This window comes from Ailuropoda melanoleuca, chromosome 13, assembly GCF_002007445.2.
Source record: "Ailuropoda melanoleuca isolate Jingjing chromosome 13, ASM200744v2, whole genome shotgun sequence".
Classification (NCBI taxonomy): domain Eukaryota; kingdom Metazoa; phylum Chordata; class Mammalia; order Carnivora; family Ursidae; genus Ailuropoda; species Ailuropoda melanoleuca.
Genome location: NC_048230.1, coordinates 22,597,725 through 22,611,894, shown reverse-complemented (window position 1 = coordinate 22,611,894; position 14,170 = coordinate 22,597,725). Strand labels below are relative to the sequence as shown.

General features: G+C 43.3%; 1 protein-coding gene across 1 annotated transcript in view; it reads right to left on the bottom strand.

Moving 5' to 3' along the window:
- SKAP1 (src kinase associated phosphoprotein 1) overlaps nucleotides 1-14,170 on the bottom strand; it is a 245,895-nt gene that overhangs the window by 43,821 nt on the left and 187,904 nt on the right. Inside the window, exons 5-7 of the mRNA XM_034640668.1 lie at nucleotides 4,889-4,966; nucleotides 3,927-4,010; nucleotides 668-792 (exon numbers count right to left, since the gene is read on the bottom strand). Of these exons, the coding sequence (XP_034496559.1) occupies nucleotides 668-792; nucleotides 3,927-4,010; nucleotides 4,889-4,966 (287 nt within the window). The remainder of the gene's footprint in view (nucleotides 1-667; nucleotides 793-3,926; nucleotides 4,011-4,888; nucleotides 4,967-14,170) is intronic.

Genomic DNA, 14,170 nt, shown 5'->3' with positions numbered 1-14,170 from the left:
TATTTTGGATAGCAAGACATATATGGGAAAATAACTTATTTTTCATTCTACAGTCAGATTTTTCTTTTTCTGGGTTTCATGGAAGGAAGTAGATAGTTAAAAAAATAAAGAGAATGGGAATTGCAGGTGTGCAATCAGAGATGACGAGTGAGGAACTGGATTGTGTGCTCTAACAGACAAGACTCTTTTTTTTTTAAAAGATCTTATTTATTTATTCGACAGAGATAGAGACAGCCAGAGAGAGAAGGAACACAAGCAGGGGGAGTGGGAGAGGAAGAAGCAGGCTCATAGCTGAAGAGCCTGATGTGGGGCTCGATCCCATAATGCCAGGATCATGCCCTGAGCCGAAGGCAGACGCTTAACCGCTGTGCCACCCAGGAGCCCCACTAACAGACAACTTACCCTTGGAGTGAGACCGGGAAGGCGGGGGGGGGGGTGAGGGGCGGAAGCCAACCAAAGGCAGTATCTAGGATGAGAGTGACGGTAGAGAGGAGGAAGGAGGGCATCACATAGCAAAGGTGGAGACATGTCAAGAAAGAAGGTCCTGGTCAGAAATGAGCAGGTGACAGAGAAAGGACTGAACCCAGCACAGCACCCCCAGCTCACATGCAGCATGAAACGAAACCACAGCACAGACGAAGATCATCATCTTCTCAGCTCATCCTACCTCATAGCTGCGCCTATCCTGGGAGGTCAGTTCAAAGCAGGATTCTTTCTTGGAATCTTTTCGCAGGTAGGGGGCCATCCGTACACTGTAGTCCTTAATGAGAAAGGTCCCTTTGGGCTGCTTGCCTGCAAGACAGGAAAGCTCCCTGTATCCCTAGAGAGATGCAACCGCCAAGGGAAGGCACCTTCTCTGGAATGTAAAATAAAAGCATGGAAACAGCTGTTACATCCCCGAGGAACCACAACAGTCAAGGAAAGGTTATTAAGGAAGCTTAAGAAGAGGCTACTGTGACAGTGAGGCAGAGATCACTGCCAAGCTAGGGAAATGCAACATGAAAGGTTATTTTGCCAAAAGAGTACAACAGAGACAGAGAATTTATTAGAATGTTAAGAGATCTATAATAACAGAAGGAAGGAATTATTACAGCAGGGAGAGTATGGCGGTAAACGTGAGGCTCGTGAAGGCTATTAGAGAACGGTAGCATATTATTATCAGGGCCGGCAGAGCTCTCACATTTGAGGGGAGGGACAGCAGCGCAGGGGGCGTGATGAGTTCCTGGGATCTCTTCCTCAGTCCTACGTAGCATTTGGGCTAGACTGCTCTCCCCCTCCTGCTGGTCAGGTGGGAATTGGTGCTAGAGGGAGAATAATTAAAACTTGGTATTTTATCCCCCTTCCCAGAGGTCAAACTGGGAAGTAGCAGGGTACTGCGAATTATCATTGGGCGATGAAGAAGGAGGAACAGGACTAAGGGAAGGAAAGGAGAGACCACTCTGCCTGTCACTCCCTTAAAAAAAAAAACTATTAGGAAGTGGAAAAGAGGGGCTGGTTCCCAATAATTTTGTGTCCTCCTGGGGTGGTTTAGGCACAGCCTACAGAGGAGAGGAACCACGTGTCTGGGTGATGATTTGTGTCCTGCTATGTGCAACGGATTGCTTAATACGTGTTTTTTTGAGGATGATGATGATAAGGTGGGAGTGCGATGATAATATTAGGAAAAGAAAAAGACTCTATCCTTACCTGGTTGAGCTAAAAGAAATACACAAACACTCTATACTTGCTAAGAAAAATGTCTTGGGCACAATAAGAAGTAACTGGCGAGAAGGGAGCCATGCAACAGTGCTTTCTGACACCAGAATCTTTTTTGTTAAAGTATCTCTCCTTGTTCTAACTGGCCACTAAAATGTTTTGTTGTTTCTTTGGTCACCAGGTTTTATTTCACCCTGACGGCAAAATGGTCCATAAAAGTCTCCAAGTCTCTCCCTCTCCCACTCTCTCACCTTGAGTAGAGTGGATTCTGAATGAATGCGCATGATGCCTGGCTTTATATTCAGATATGCCAACCACTTATTTAAATGCAAGGGAAACGAGGAGCATTTTTACAATGATATAAATGTTATATGAGTTTGAAGGTTTAAAATAAGAAAAGAGCACCTGGCTGGCTCGTACACCTAGAATTCAGGGAGGAAATTGTGTCTGCCGGGCTGGAGAGGGGTCTGTGGGTTGGACGGAAGCTGGGGATGGTTTTGGGCTTTGCGGCTATGATTGCCAAGTAGGGCTTCACGCTTCACCCCCTAGATGGGAAAGTCTCTGAGGAATATAAGAGGGTGAACCCAAGATGAAGTCAGTGATACCTGTGGTAGGCAGAATGGCAGGGTGAGCCAACTGCCATGAAGCCCAAGGGCAAATCTTAAGGATGCCACGTCATTTAGCAAAGCTGCAATTCTTTCTGCTACCTTAATACCAGAGGTACGGGACGTCCAAAGGCAATTGGGTAGAAATCTGATTATTCCCTGGAACTAGATATCTGAGCAGTGGGAGATGCATAATCCTGGGAAGGCAGGAAGAGGGGAGAAATAGGGAATGACTGGAAGGAAAAAGAAGGGTTTACTCAAAATCAGTGACCTCTGTGCCAAGGTGGCAGAGCCCAAGGGAAGCCCCCCCCCCAAGAACTGATGTGTTGCTTTTCTTTATTTCTCTCTTCATAGCATTATTCCTGGGGCTAATTAGAGTCTGCAGGAGGGCACCCCGTCTTTGGAAGTTTGTGTTCACTAGCAATGATAATTTTTAACTTGTATTTAGCTGTAGCTCCCTCCAATTTGTGCTTATATCCTGTTCCTTCTCACGAACTTAGCCACTGTGTTAAGCATGGATGGGAGGTCTTCTAGGGATAGCATGTGAGGGTTGTGCTCGATAGACTCAGTGATGGCTCATTAGGAAGCTGCTTCTGGCCTGAGTCAACACTTCACTGCTGTTGCCATCTGGCTGGAGGGTGTCTCTTGGGCACAGCCACCATTTGGGTCTCAACACGCCACGGCTCTAGGGATATCCACTGGACTACTTCCCAGTATTCAGTAGGATAAAGCTGAGAGCATATTCTTAGAGAGTTTGGACCCAAGGGTTTTATTTCTGGGCTGTTGGTAAGCTGTTCAGATCCTTCTCAGATTTCCCCCCCAATATTTTAACTGTATTTTTAACGTCTATTAAGAGTTTGAGGTTGTTTAAAAAAAAAAAAAAGAATGCCAAAGTGTTCAACCTTGATAGTATTATGTTATTAGTCATAATAAAAGATTACCTTTTTCAACATTTTATTTTATTTTTTAAAGATATATTTATTAGAGAGAGAGAGAGAGCATGTGTGCGTGTGAGTGGGGGAGGAGCAGAGGGAGAGAACCTTTAAGCAGACTCCCCGCTGAATGAAGACCACCTCCCCCCACCCCCCTGACCTGGGGCTTGATCCCATGACCTGAGCTGAAGCCAAGAGTCAGACGCTTAACTGACTGAGCCACCCAAGCGCCCCAAAGATAACCTTTTTTTTTTTTTTTTTAAGATTTTATTTATTTATTCGACAGAGATAGAGACAGCCAGCGAGAGAGGGAACACAAGCAGGGTGAGTGGGAGAGGAAGAAGCAGGTTCCCAGCGGAGGAGCCTGATGTGGGGCTCGATCCCAGAACGGCAGGATCATGCCCTGAGCCGAAGGCAGACGCTTAACGACTGAGCCACCCAGGCGCCCCCAAAGATAACCTTTCGATATGCTGACCCCACGACCCTAGTGTTTAAAGGGGAAATAATTTCTAAATTGGCATCTGAGTTTTTGGTGATGAGCCAAGTATTACTTACCCAAGCCTCTTTCTTTCCCAAGCATGTCCCTTTACGGGTGTTAGTTAAAGACTGCTATCTTGAGATCTAAGTGCTCGGGAATTTACGAAGTGCTTGCATCCGGGAGTGAGACGCTGCTGTGCAGATGGGGAACACTTACTTTTCTCATTAGCATAGTAGTAGAAGAAGCCTCTGCTGACAACACACCACCGCTTCTGCCACTCTGATCCAAAGAAACTATGATCTAGACAGAACAGCATTGAGGGACATAAATTCAGGCAACTGCAACCACGGACGAGTCTGTAAAGTCCAACACACAGTCCAGTGTGTTATTGTTTTATTTCCTCGGTTAATGGACTGTAAAGCCCTCCCTTTCACTCCCGCAGGCTATCCCATATTGAGTCAGAGTCCAGAGGGCTCGCTCAGTTAAAGGTCCAGATTCTAAACAGGGTTTGCCTGTTCTGACCCCTCACGGCTGTCCTGCTATCTATCTTCCTTTACAGCTTTCAGGTTCTGATCTCATCCGGCACTTTTCAAATTCTCTATGATACTTCCATGTGGTCCTTTTAGCAAACCAAGCTGATGCTCCAGGCCACGGGCACGAGAAAGGCTTTCGTTGTCCTAAGGCAATTTGCCTTTCCAGTGTTAAACCTGGGACCCTGGGCTTGGTTAGGGTAGCAGTATCTATTTTAATCCAGTGAGTGACAGGTCGAGAGTTGGGCTTCTCTGAAACGTGAAACTGGGCTGCTTCACACAGGATGTAAAATTAAACTCTTGGCAACATAGTTTTATTCTGTGGGAGCACACCGAGAGATGGGAACAAGAATCTCATCACTCATTCATTCAACAGGTGTTTACTAAGCACCTGCTGTGTACCAGGTGAGCAAAGCAGAACTGGTTCCTATCCTGATGAAACTCACAATCGCCTGAAGATTTGGGGGCATCTCTCTTCGGCCTATACACAAACACCAGACTTCTTTTCCTCTCCTGCCTTCCTTTTGGCCTTCCCTCTCCTGAGCACAGAATTGGGCATAGAAAAAGCACCTGCCATGTTAGCCCTCTTTTTTCCTCATCTCCCTTCCCTTCTTGGAACGTTCTGAGTCCTGTGGGTCTGGTCAGTACCTTTGCTTTTCTTCTCCAAGTATCCTTGCTTGATGATGTTATCAAGGTCTTGAGCTCCTTTTATGATGTCTTCCACTCCTAAAAGGAACAACAGCAGAATGCTTTGTTGAAACCTGACAGAATTCCATTTATTTAGTCTCCTTTAGATAATCCACATTCATGAAGGGGGTGCAGAAGGACAGTTGCTTAAACACAGCACAAAATAAAACAATTTTTATATGATTGGGGGGAAAAAGTAAATTTTCTTTCTTCCTAACTATAATGCTAAAACCACTTATAATGATCGAAATGTACATTAGTTTGTGCAAGGGGAAGTAGCCTAAATATGTACTGATTGGCAAGAAAAGGACTCCAGAGAATTAAGAATTTGCTGTGGATATAAGCTCCAAATTGGATAATCCACATCAAGATAATCAAAAGTCAAATGAATAGCTACCAGCAGAGAGAGGCTTAATGAGTGATAGAGTTCACCATAAATGCAGCCACCTCCGTGACAGCAATAAACACACACTCACTCGCAAAAAAAAAAAAAGAAACAACAACAAAGCAGAAAGCCACCTTGTGAACATAAATTTTATTAAGTTTGCACAAAGAAGGACTATGCAAGATGAACTGGCAGTAAGTACCATATCCTGGTTTTGTCCAAGTTATGGGGAAGAGTCTAAGAATGGTTGAAGCCTTTACCAAGAGAAGACTCTGGAACTGGCATCGGCCTTTGAATGTAGGCTGCTAACGTCCTTGACTTGCAATTAGCCTCGTTAGATACAAATTTATTGAGAAGTAAAGATGTTCATCCGCCTTTCACTACTGGGGTTAACACGTACTTCATAGAAGGTGGGGTAAGGGACAAAAGAGAAGGAACTGACTCCTCAAAAAATAAAGTGAAACAAGAACAGCAACAACAAAACACTAAAAAAATACAAGTCCAGGGACGCCTGGGTAGCTCAGTTGGTTAAGCGTTTGCCTTCGGGGTCAGGTCATGATCCCAGGGTCCCATATGGGCTCCTTGCTCAGTGGGGAGCCTGCTTCTTCCTCTGCCTGCTGTTCCACCTACTTGTGCTCTCTCCCCTTCTGACAAAAAAATAAAATCTCAAAAAAATTTATAAAAAATACAAGTCCATATTTCTTTTTTTTAAAGCTTATTATTATTTTTTGGAATCTCTATACCCAACATGGGGCTCGAACTCATGACCCCGAGATCAAGATCTTCCAACAGAGCCAGCCAGGTGCCCCAAGTCCATATTTCTTAATTAGGAGAAATAAAGGGAGTGGCTTAGCAGAATCCTAATGTTTATTTTTTTTAGTCTCCAAAACCAAAGCTCCTTTGGTTTCCCTTAATAGATTTAGAAATCAACACAAAATGCAAACCAAATTAAGGCACAACCCCATACGATACAATATCTTGAGACTTTTGGGGGCAATAATTGGTTTTTTTCCAATTGCACAATTTTTTTTTTGAAAATTACAATAACTAAGACTTAATTCAGGGGTGGCCATGAGTTGGCACTTCTTGTTTAAACTATTTCTTGTTTAAAAATAACATTTTTAAACAGTTTAAAATGCAACTAAGATTTTCCCTTTTGCGTCTAAGCGGTTGCGAACTTAGTTTTAAACATAGAGCTCTGAAGAGTTTTTCTTTTTTAGTGTGTCAAAGTGCCTGATTCTTTCTACTTGTCCTTACTGTCAACTTCCTTGTTCATGGACTATGCTCATTTGTGTGTTGGCCGCTATAAATCCTCCCAGATGGGTCTCAGGGTGCCCACGTGAGATGAGGAGCAGCAAAGGGAAGTTCATTTGTCTAGGATGCTTTCATTTCTCCCACCCCTCTGAAAATTCTAATACTTCTCTGAAAATGCTCTCCAAGAAAACAAAAACTGAACCACTGAGGCTGGAGTGGCCTGGTCGAGGACCTGGCATAGCTCAGAAGGAAGGCCCTTTTGCAGGACACCCATCTTCTCTGCAGCACTGCCAAAAATTGCTCCTATAGCCCTAAAAATTCAATGAAAGACAGAGGGGATGAGAAAAACAGGATCTCCTAAGCTTGGAGGATCCATCTCATCTTCCAGTTTTTTTTTTCTTTTCCTTTTTTAAGGTCTTGTTAAACTTAGAGACATAGCTTCTTGTTAAAGATGCCGAGAGTCTGAATCATAAAAGACATGTTAAACGTTCTATTAGAATTCAAACCTCCTTTTTTAATGCAAATCTAAATGCCATTTTATGGAACATCTATAATTACGAAAATGGGAAGACATTGCCTCGTGTGCGGGGAGAGTCTGTGAGTATGAATATTACATTAATGTGCCCACACCAGCTCACTGATCCTGCTGGCAGGAGCATAAAAAATGCTTGAGTGAAACTTTTATTTAGATGTTAAGACTCCAGGCCCCAGCGGGGTGACAGAGACAGTCCCTGCGAGTTGCCATCAGAGAGAGAGCTTGAATTGAATTACCCAGGGGGGAAGGAAGTAGTGATGAGCACTGCATCGCTTATTTAATTTCATTTACTTTCAGTACATTATCAGCATGAGGCTTTTCTCTCCCCACCAACCGAAACCCAAGAAAGCCACCACCAAGAAAACAAAGACACAATGCTGCAGAGATGTTTGAACTCGGAGTCACTGATTCCAGGAAACGAGAGTCAGCACCATCACCGCCTCCTCTCCTGAAGAGTCACACTTAGTTTGCTAAAACTGGGCAGGGAATGAGTTGCTGAATTTTCTCTCTTGGTCATTCACCAACAGATTCTGAAGGGTACCAGAGCTAGAAATGTGGTATTTTAAGGTGCTGCATTTTTAGCGAGATGTGTTATGTTGCTTTCTTAGTAGAAGGAATCGGTACTGATGAACTCTCTTGCCTGGTTTCCCCTATGGGCAGTGGACAAAACGGGATGATAGGTAAGTTTGAAATGGCTATGGAGAAAAATTAGGAAATCGAATCAGATCAATCTCAATTCTAGTGATTGTCTTCTGTGTACAAGGCACTGTGTGGTGAGTATAACAACAGAATTGTTCTCAGTGTACGTTTTCACCGAGCTCAATTTCATTAGCTCCATGATCTACCAGATAAACCCAGACAACCAAGATGGGAAGCCATCACGGCCATCAAGCTGTCTCCTCTTTCGGGGTCAGCTCAGTGTCCTACTGATCAAGAACCAGTGATCCTGAGGTTGCACACGTTAGCCATGGTCCTGGGGTGATGAGGCAGGCGGAGTCTCGTATGCCTGAATCCACACCTCCTGGCAAGTGAGCGGATCTGCAGAGCTACTTAATGCCTAATAGAAAGTATGTAAATGCTTTGCGGGATGATAATAAAAATAGGAAGAAGCCGCAAATAATTGCATGAGTTGCTGTTTTAAGGCAAAAAATTTATATTCAAGGATACAATTTTTTTAAAAAATCGAGGCTTTTTGTCCATTTCTTGAAAAAACGATATCACCATCTTAATGAAAAAATAGAAATGATTTAGATTTATTGGGAATAAATGGCCTTCTTGGATAAACCTAAGGGTGTATCACATTGTATCAGCACAAAACAGAATTACATTCGTGTCATAATCTCTCTCTACCACGGCACTTAACTGAATCTCCCAGAATAGCCCATATAAAGAAAAGATTCACTTAGCTGAAGGATGTGGGGCCATAAAGATAAGATCAGCAGAGAAGTGTTACCTAGAAGTGATGGCCACCCAACTTTCATGGCAGATGAAGATAAAAGAAATTCTCAGACATCCTTCTCTCCTCATCCCAATGCCTTTAAGCCCTTGTATCCCACCCATACCGAGCTCTGCAGTAAAAAATGACAGAGTAGGATTCCATCTCTCAGCGCTAAACATGACTCCTCGGTCAGCTCTGCACCGCAACGACAATAGGGACACTTTAGAGTGTGATGCATTTCCATAAAGCAGTCAATAAAAAAGACACAGGAGCTTATGTGAGTCACGGCCTATTTAACCAGCTGCGTTCTAGCCCACTGAGAAAAGAGAATTGGAGAAATCCCTTGGCAACACCACAGCACAAGGCTAATGGCACAAGAGGCCACACAATTTCACTGCAAAAAGGCTGCTTCCCCTGCAGAACCAACCAGGTGCCCATGAACGTTCACAACAGGCAGCTGGCTTGGTTTCTTGCTAAACCAACCTGAAATGAAAAGCAATGATTTTTTTAAAAAACATCTTTTGTTCACCCTCCCCCTAACCTGTCCCTTAAACTGTGGCTGTCTCCCATCCTCCCCTTTCCTTTCAATTCAAGTCCTTTTCAATTGTTTGCAAAAGGGACCAAACTCCAGCCTAGACACCGGTACCAGTGTGAATTTCAGGCAGGGTGAAGTTTACCAGTCCCTCCATTGAAGTACCTGTGACAAGAGCCCTGGGGTGTTGGGGGGATGAGGCTGGAGAAAATTGAATATTTGAAGGCTGGGGATGGTGAAGCGCCATCTGCAATTCCAGTTCACTCATAAGTTGCTGGCACATGTGCATCTGTAGACAAGTGACAAACACATACTGCACAATGCCTCAAACGTACACAGGGAAGAGAGTATTGCAGGGAGGGTTGGGGAGGGTAGTATTCTCCTGTCTGGTGGTCAGTGGTCCTCAGTCTCCTTTGTATTTGGCGTCTGTGGGCTTTGTATCCGTGGCCTTCTTTCCTAAGCTCCTTACAGTTTTTCCTTAGCTTCTTGCATTTCTGAGTGGCTCTTTGCTTTTTCTTCATTTTTCAGGCACCAGTCAGCCAGTGACAGTCAGTTTGAGGTGTCCAGCTGACAGTGTTCAACTTCTGAGCGTGATGCTAACAAGGAAGTTGGTTTCCATGACTCTTCCTCTGTTAGTCTCTTAGGACAGGCTTCTATAATTCTGTGGATCTAATCGATACCCACCCAAGTTTACACTTGTTCCTCCACTTGTCTGTCCTTTTGCTTCACTTATTAAGGAATTAACACCAACACATATAACATATGTCAGGTGAAAAATTCTACATCACGAATAGTCATAGACTTAGGATCTGAAAGTTTCAGAGATACAGAGACCACTTGGACAGTGTTAATTTCGTGGAGGAATATACCTGATAGCAGATGAAGGGAAGGAAGTGAACACCACAGACTTGGTCAAATTCTTCAACAAGCTGTGGTGGAAGAAGCTAGAAAACAAAACGAAGACAGGTGGAGCTAGACTGGGGAGGTCGGGAAAGGGAAGAAATCACACATCTGCAGTTGGCAATCCCACACAGGAGACAACGTTCAAGAGATCCTGAGGGACACTTCTTGGCCCGCCAACTTTTTAAAGTCTTTAAAAAATAAAAACCTGTTAATTCAGGTAACAGGCCAGACAGTGTAAAAATCTGTGGAAGAAACTGTGTTATACTGAGGATAAAGAAAATTCATGAGAGATTCTAGGTCAATGAGAAGTACTAAGAAAAAAAGCAGAGAGCTAATGAACAAAATAATTAACACGAATATGTTTTAGTAAAAATGAAAAGAACTAATAAGTTTTAATTTGCATTAAAAGAGATTTATTGATTGATTTGAGAGAGAGAGAGAGCGAGAGAGAGAGCAAGCAGGGGGAGGGGCAGAGGGAGAGAGAGACGGGCAGACTCCGCTCTGACTGCAGAGCCTGACATGGGGCTTGAGCTCAGGAACCTGAGATCATGCCCTGAGTTGAAATCAAGAGTTTGACGCTTATGGGGCGCCTGGATGGCTCAGTCGTTAAGCATCTGCCTTCGGCTCAGGGCGTGATCCCGGAGTTCTAGGATCGAGCCCCGCATCAGACTCCTCTGCTGGGAGCCTGCTTCTTCCTCTCCCACTCCCCCTGCTTGTGTTCCCTCTCTTGCTGGCTGTCTCTCTGTCAAATAAATAAATAAAATCTTAAAAAAAAAAAAAGAGTTGGACGCTTAACCAACTGAGCCACCCAGGCTTCCCTTAATCTGCATTTTATAAACATGTTTACATCTCATTTGAGTTTCACAGCAGCCCTACGAAGTATGTATTATTATCAGCTCCACTTTATAGGCCAGGAAACTGAGGCTCAGTGAGATTGCTGGACTTGCTGGAGGCTGTTCAGGTGGAGCAGCCCACACACTTTCCACCATCCTGAGCCCGAGCCTGAGTTGAGGAGACACACTCAGAAGTGGCTGGAAAGACAGGGTCTTCCCATCTCACGTTCCCACAAAAGGAGAACCATTTAAGTAGGGGGAAGAAACAGACGCAGTGTGTGGTTATTCTAGTCGTTGATGTCAAAAAATTATTTAAAGATACTATATTTCTTATTTACTTTTTAAGGTGCTGGCTGACTAATCTGTGGAATTGCTTTCCAAGGCAGGTCTGTGTAAAGTGTAAGAAGTCAACAAATATACAGGACACAGCAAAGTGAAAGAACATATGAGAATGTGAGAAAAGGATACGCAGGTGAAGAATATGCAGGAAGAAGCAACCCAGAGCTCTCACAAATGGTGCTTGGTCACCAAGGTTTGGAAGATGTCTTCTGATGCAAGAATGGTATCTAGAAGAATGAAGCCCTGCTTCAGTGTAGGGCCGTGCAGGAATCTTGAACATGGTTTGTTTACTCTTTAAGGAAGAGGACTTGGTTTAAAAAGGAAGAAGATTTTTGGGGTGCCTGAGTGGCTTAGTCAGTTAAGCATCTGACTCGTGGTGATCTTGGGGTCGTAAGATCGAGCCCTGTGTCAGCTCCACACTGAGCGTGGAGTCTGCTTGGGATTCTCTCCCTCTCCCATTCCCACCCTTGCTCATGCTCTCTCTGTCAAAAGAGAAAGAAGATTTTTTTTTTTAATTTATTTATTTGAGAGAGATAGAGACAGCCAGCGAGAGAGGGAACACAAGCAGGGGGAGTGGGAGAGGAAGAAGCAGGCTCCTGGTGGAGGAGCCTGATGTGGGGCTCGATCCCATAACGCCGGGATCACGCCCTGAGCCAAAGGCAGACGCTTAACCGCTGTGCCACCCAGGCGCCCCGAGAAAGAAGATTTTTAAGCCAAATATCCAAAATTGGTTTCTTTTCACAAAATATTCTATCAATAATACCAAGCTACAAGGTAACATACAGAAACCATGAATATTCATGGAGGATGAAGAACCGTCTTCTTCTTACAAAGAGGGCCCACACTAATTGTCTAAGAGGCCTGTGGTCTGAGGGGCTGCTCCTCTCCCACATCTTCACTTTCAGTGGAATTTTACTTGTAAGAAGTGAAAATATTAGGAAAAAAAACCCTTCCAACTTCAACACACTATTTCTAGCATCTAAATAAATGGTAATAATAATCAGCAACATCTTCTAGGTGTAAATATTTCACTTTAAAGAATGACTAACTCAGTATAATAATCCACTGATTCTCAATCATGGCATCATGACACATGGGTGTTTTTGATCAGTTGAAGGTGTTCATCTAAAGGGCAGAGATTTTGAATAATTTACTTTTAGAATAAGAATGGATTCAAAGTTTTTCCTAATCATACCATTCATCTGCATTCTGATAGGCTTTCTTAAGGGAATACGTCAATGAAAAATAATTTATAGTGTATCTTACTTATGCTACAGTCTATGTTACGAAACACATCAGATGCACTATTATAATGGTGGCAATCAAGAATTCCCCCAACACTTTATGTCCTTGAAAAAATCAGTGTTTCTTCAAAATTGTGGGTGTTCCATGGAAGTGGGTTGAGTGTATAAATATTGGTGGACATGTGATACCATGGGGAAAAAAAACAAGAATTCACATGATCTCCACACAAACTGTTTAAACCCAGAAAGGGTTTTCTATTGTGACTTCTGATTTTATTAATTATGTGTATCTGTAACCCAGCACCCTCAGCTTTATTTTTATCTGAGGAATCCATCCTTAATATAGAACCACAAAGATCCAAACTACCTGAAGTCTCTTTAGCAGCCAAACCACGGTAAGTAGCAACTGTGCAAAGTAAGAATCTGGATACAAATCAAGGCAGCAGTGCTCAAATGGCCCCGTGACTCCAATAAGGAGGCAGAGAGGATGTAAAATGCCAAATTGTCTTTTTACAAACTTGGAAGGATCACTGTATTCCCTCCTTGTCCCGAGGCAGATCACCATTATATATGTGTCACTTGAAGGCATCTCTATAAAATGAATGACAAAATATCATTTCCAAATCTATTTATTTACTACTCCACTGGACCGTGATAAGAACAGAGAGAAAAGGAAAGCAAAAGAAAAGAGACTTGCCTGGGTTTGGAATCACTTTTTTATTGGTTTACCTTCTACCTGTCTACCATACTGTAGCCAGAAATCATTTTTCTGAAACATAGATGTGGTCATGTCACATTCCAGTTTAAAGCTTTTAATGGTTCCTCACCACTTATAAGATGAAACTCAAACTCTCTAGCATACGGAAACTTTATTTTGGTCTCACCTACTTTCCCATTCCATTTCCTTCCATCCCCCATACCTCCTGATACTCCAGGAACAGTCAGTAACAGATAGCCTTCTGGAACATGCCATGTACTTCATACTGCAGAACTTTGCTCATCTGTTTTTCCTGCTTGGGCGTTCCTCTTTCTCTCTTTCCATTTTCCAAGTAGGGCATGCTCCTTTAAGACTCCATTTAAATGTCACACCTTCTCTGGATCTATTTTCCCCACATAGAATTATATACTCCTTCTTTTGTGCTCTAATACCATTTTCTCTAGGGCATTATTTTAACCCAGTCTTGGCTCCCAGGGGCCCTGAAACTTTTCTCCAATACTCTCCAATCTTGCCTCTTTGCTTAGGTTTACATTAGACCTTAGTTACTAAGTAAAGCTACTATTAACAAGGAAATTGAAAGGGGGCCACTTCTGGGAAAAGGAATGTAGCTGTGGGTCTAGGTAGAAGACAGTAGGGAGGATGGTCTAGAAAGGGGAAGGAGGGTAAAAGCAGATCTTGCATTCATAGAAGAGACATGACACTGTGTAAGAAACTCAGTGAACAAACATCATAGTACCTGGATCGAAATGGGGGAACAAAGAAGAATCCAATACAGCTGTGCACTTAGTGGGATGGGCATTGTGTGCCCCACAGCTGTCTAGGTAAGGAGAGTAAGAATTAGACTGAGGAGCAATTGGAACATGTCAACAGCTGAGACCCATCAGGGCGAGGGTGTACCTTAAGTAATTGTTGAACTGATGTGGGATTAAGAAGGATCCTTCCCTAAAATACACCACAGTAAGGGCTAAGGAGTTTGGTGCTAATTATTTAATTTCTTGAAACTTGAAGAAACGCTGTCGGTGGGAACTCTGGTCCCTTTCATAGAGGGCAATACAATCATTA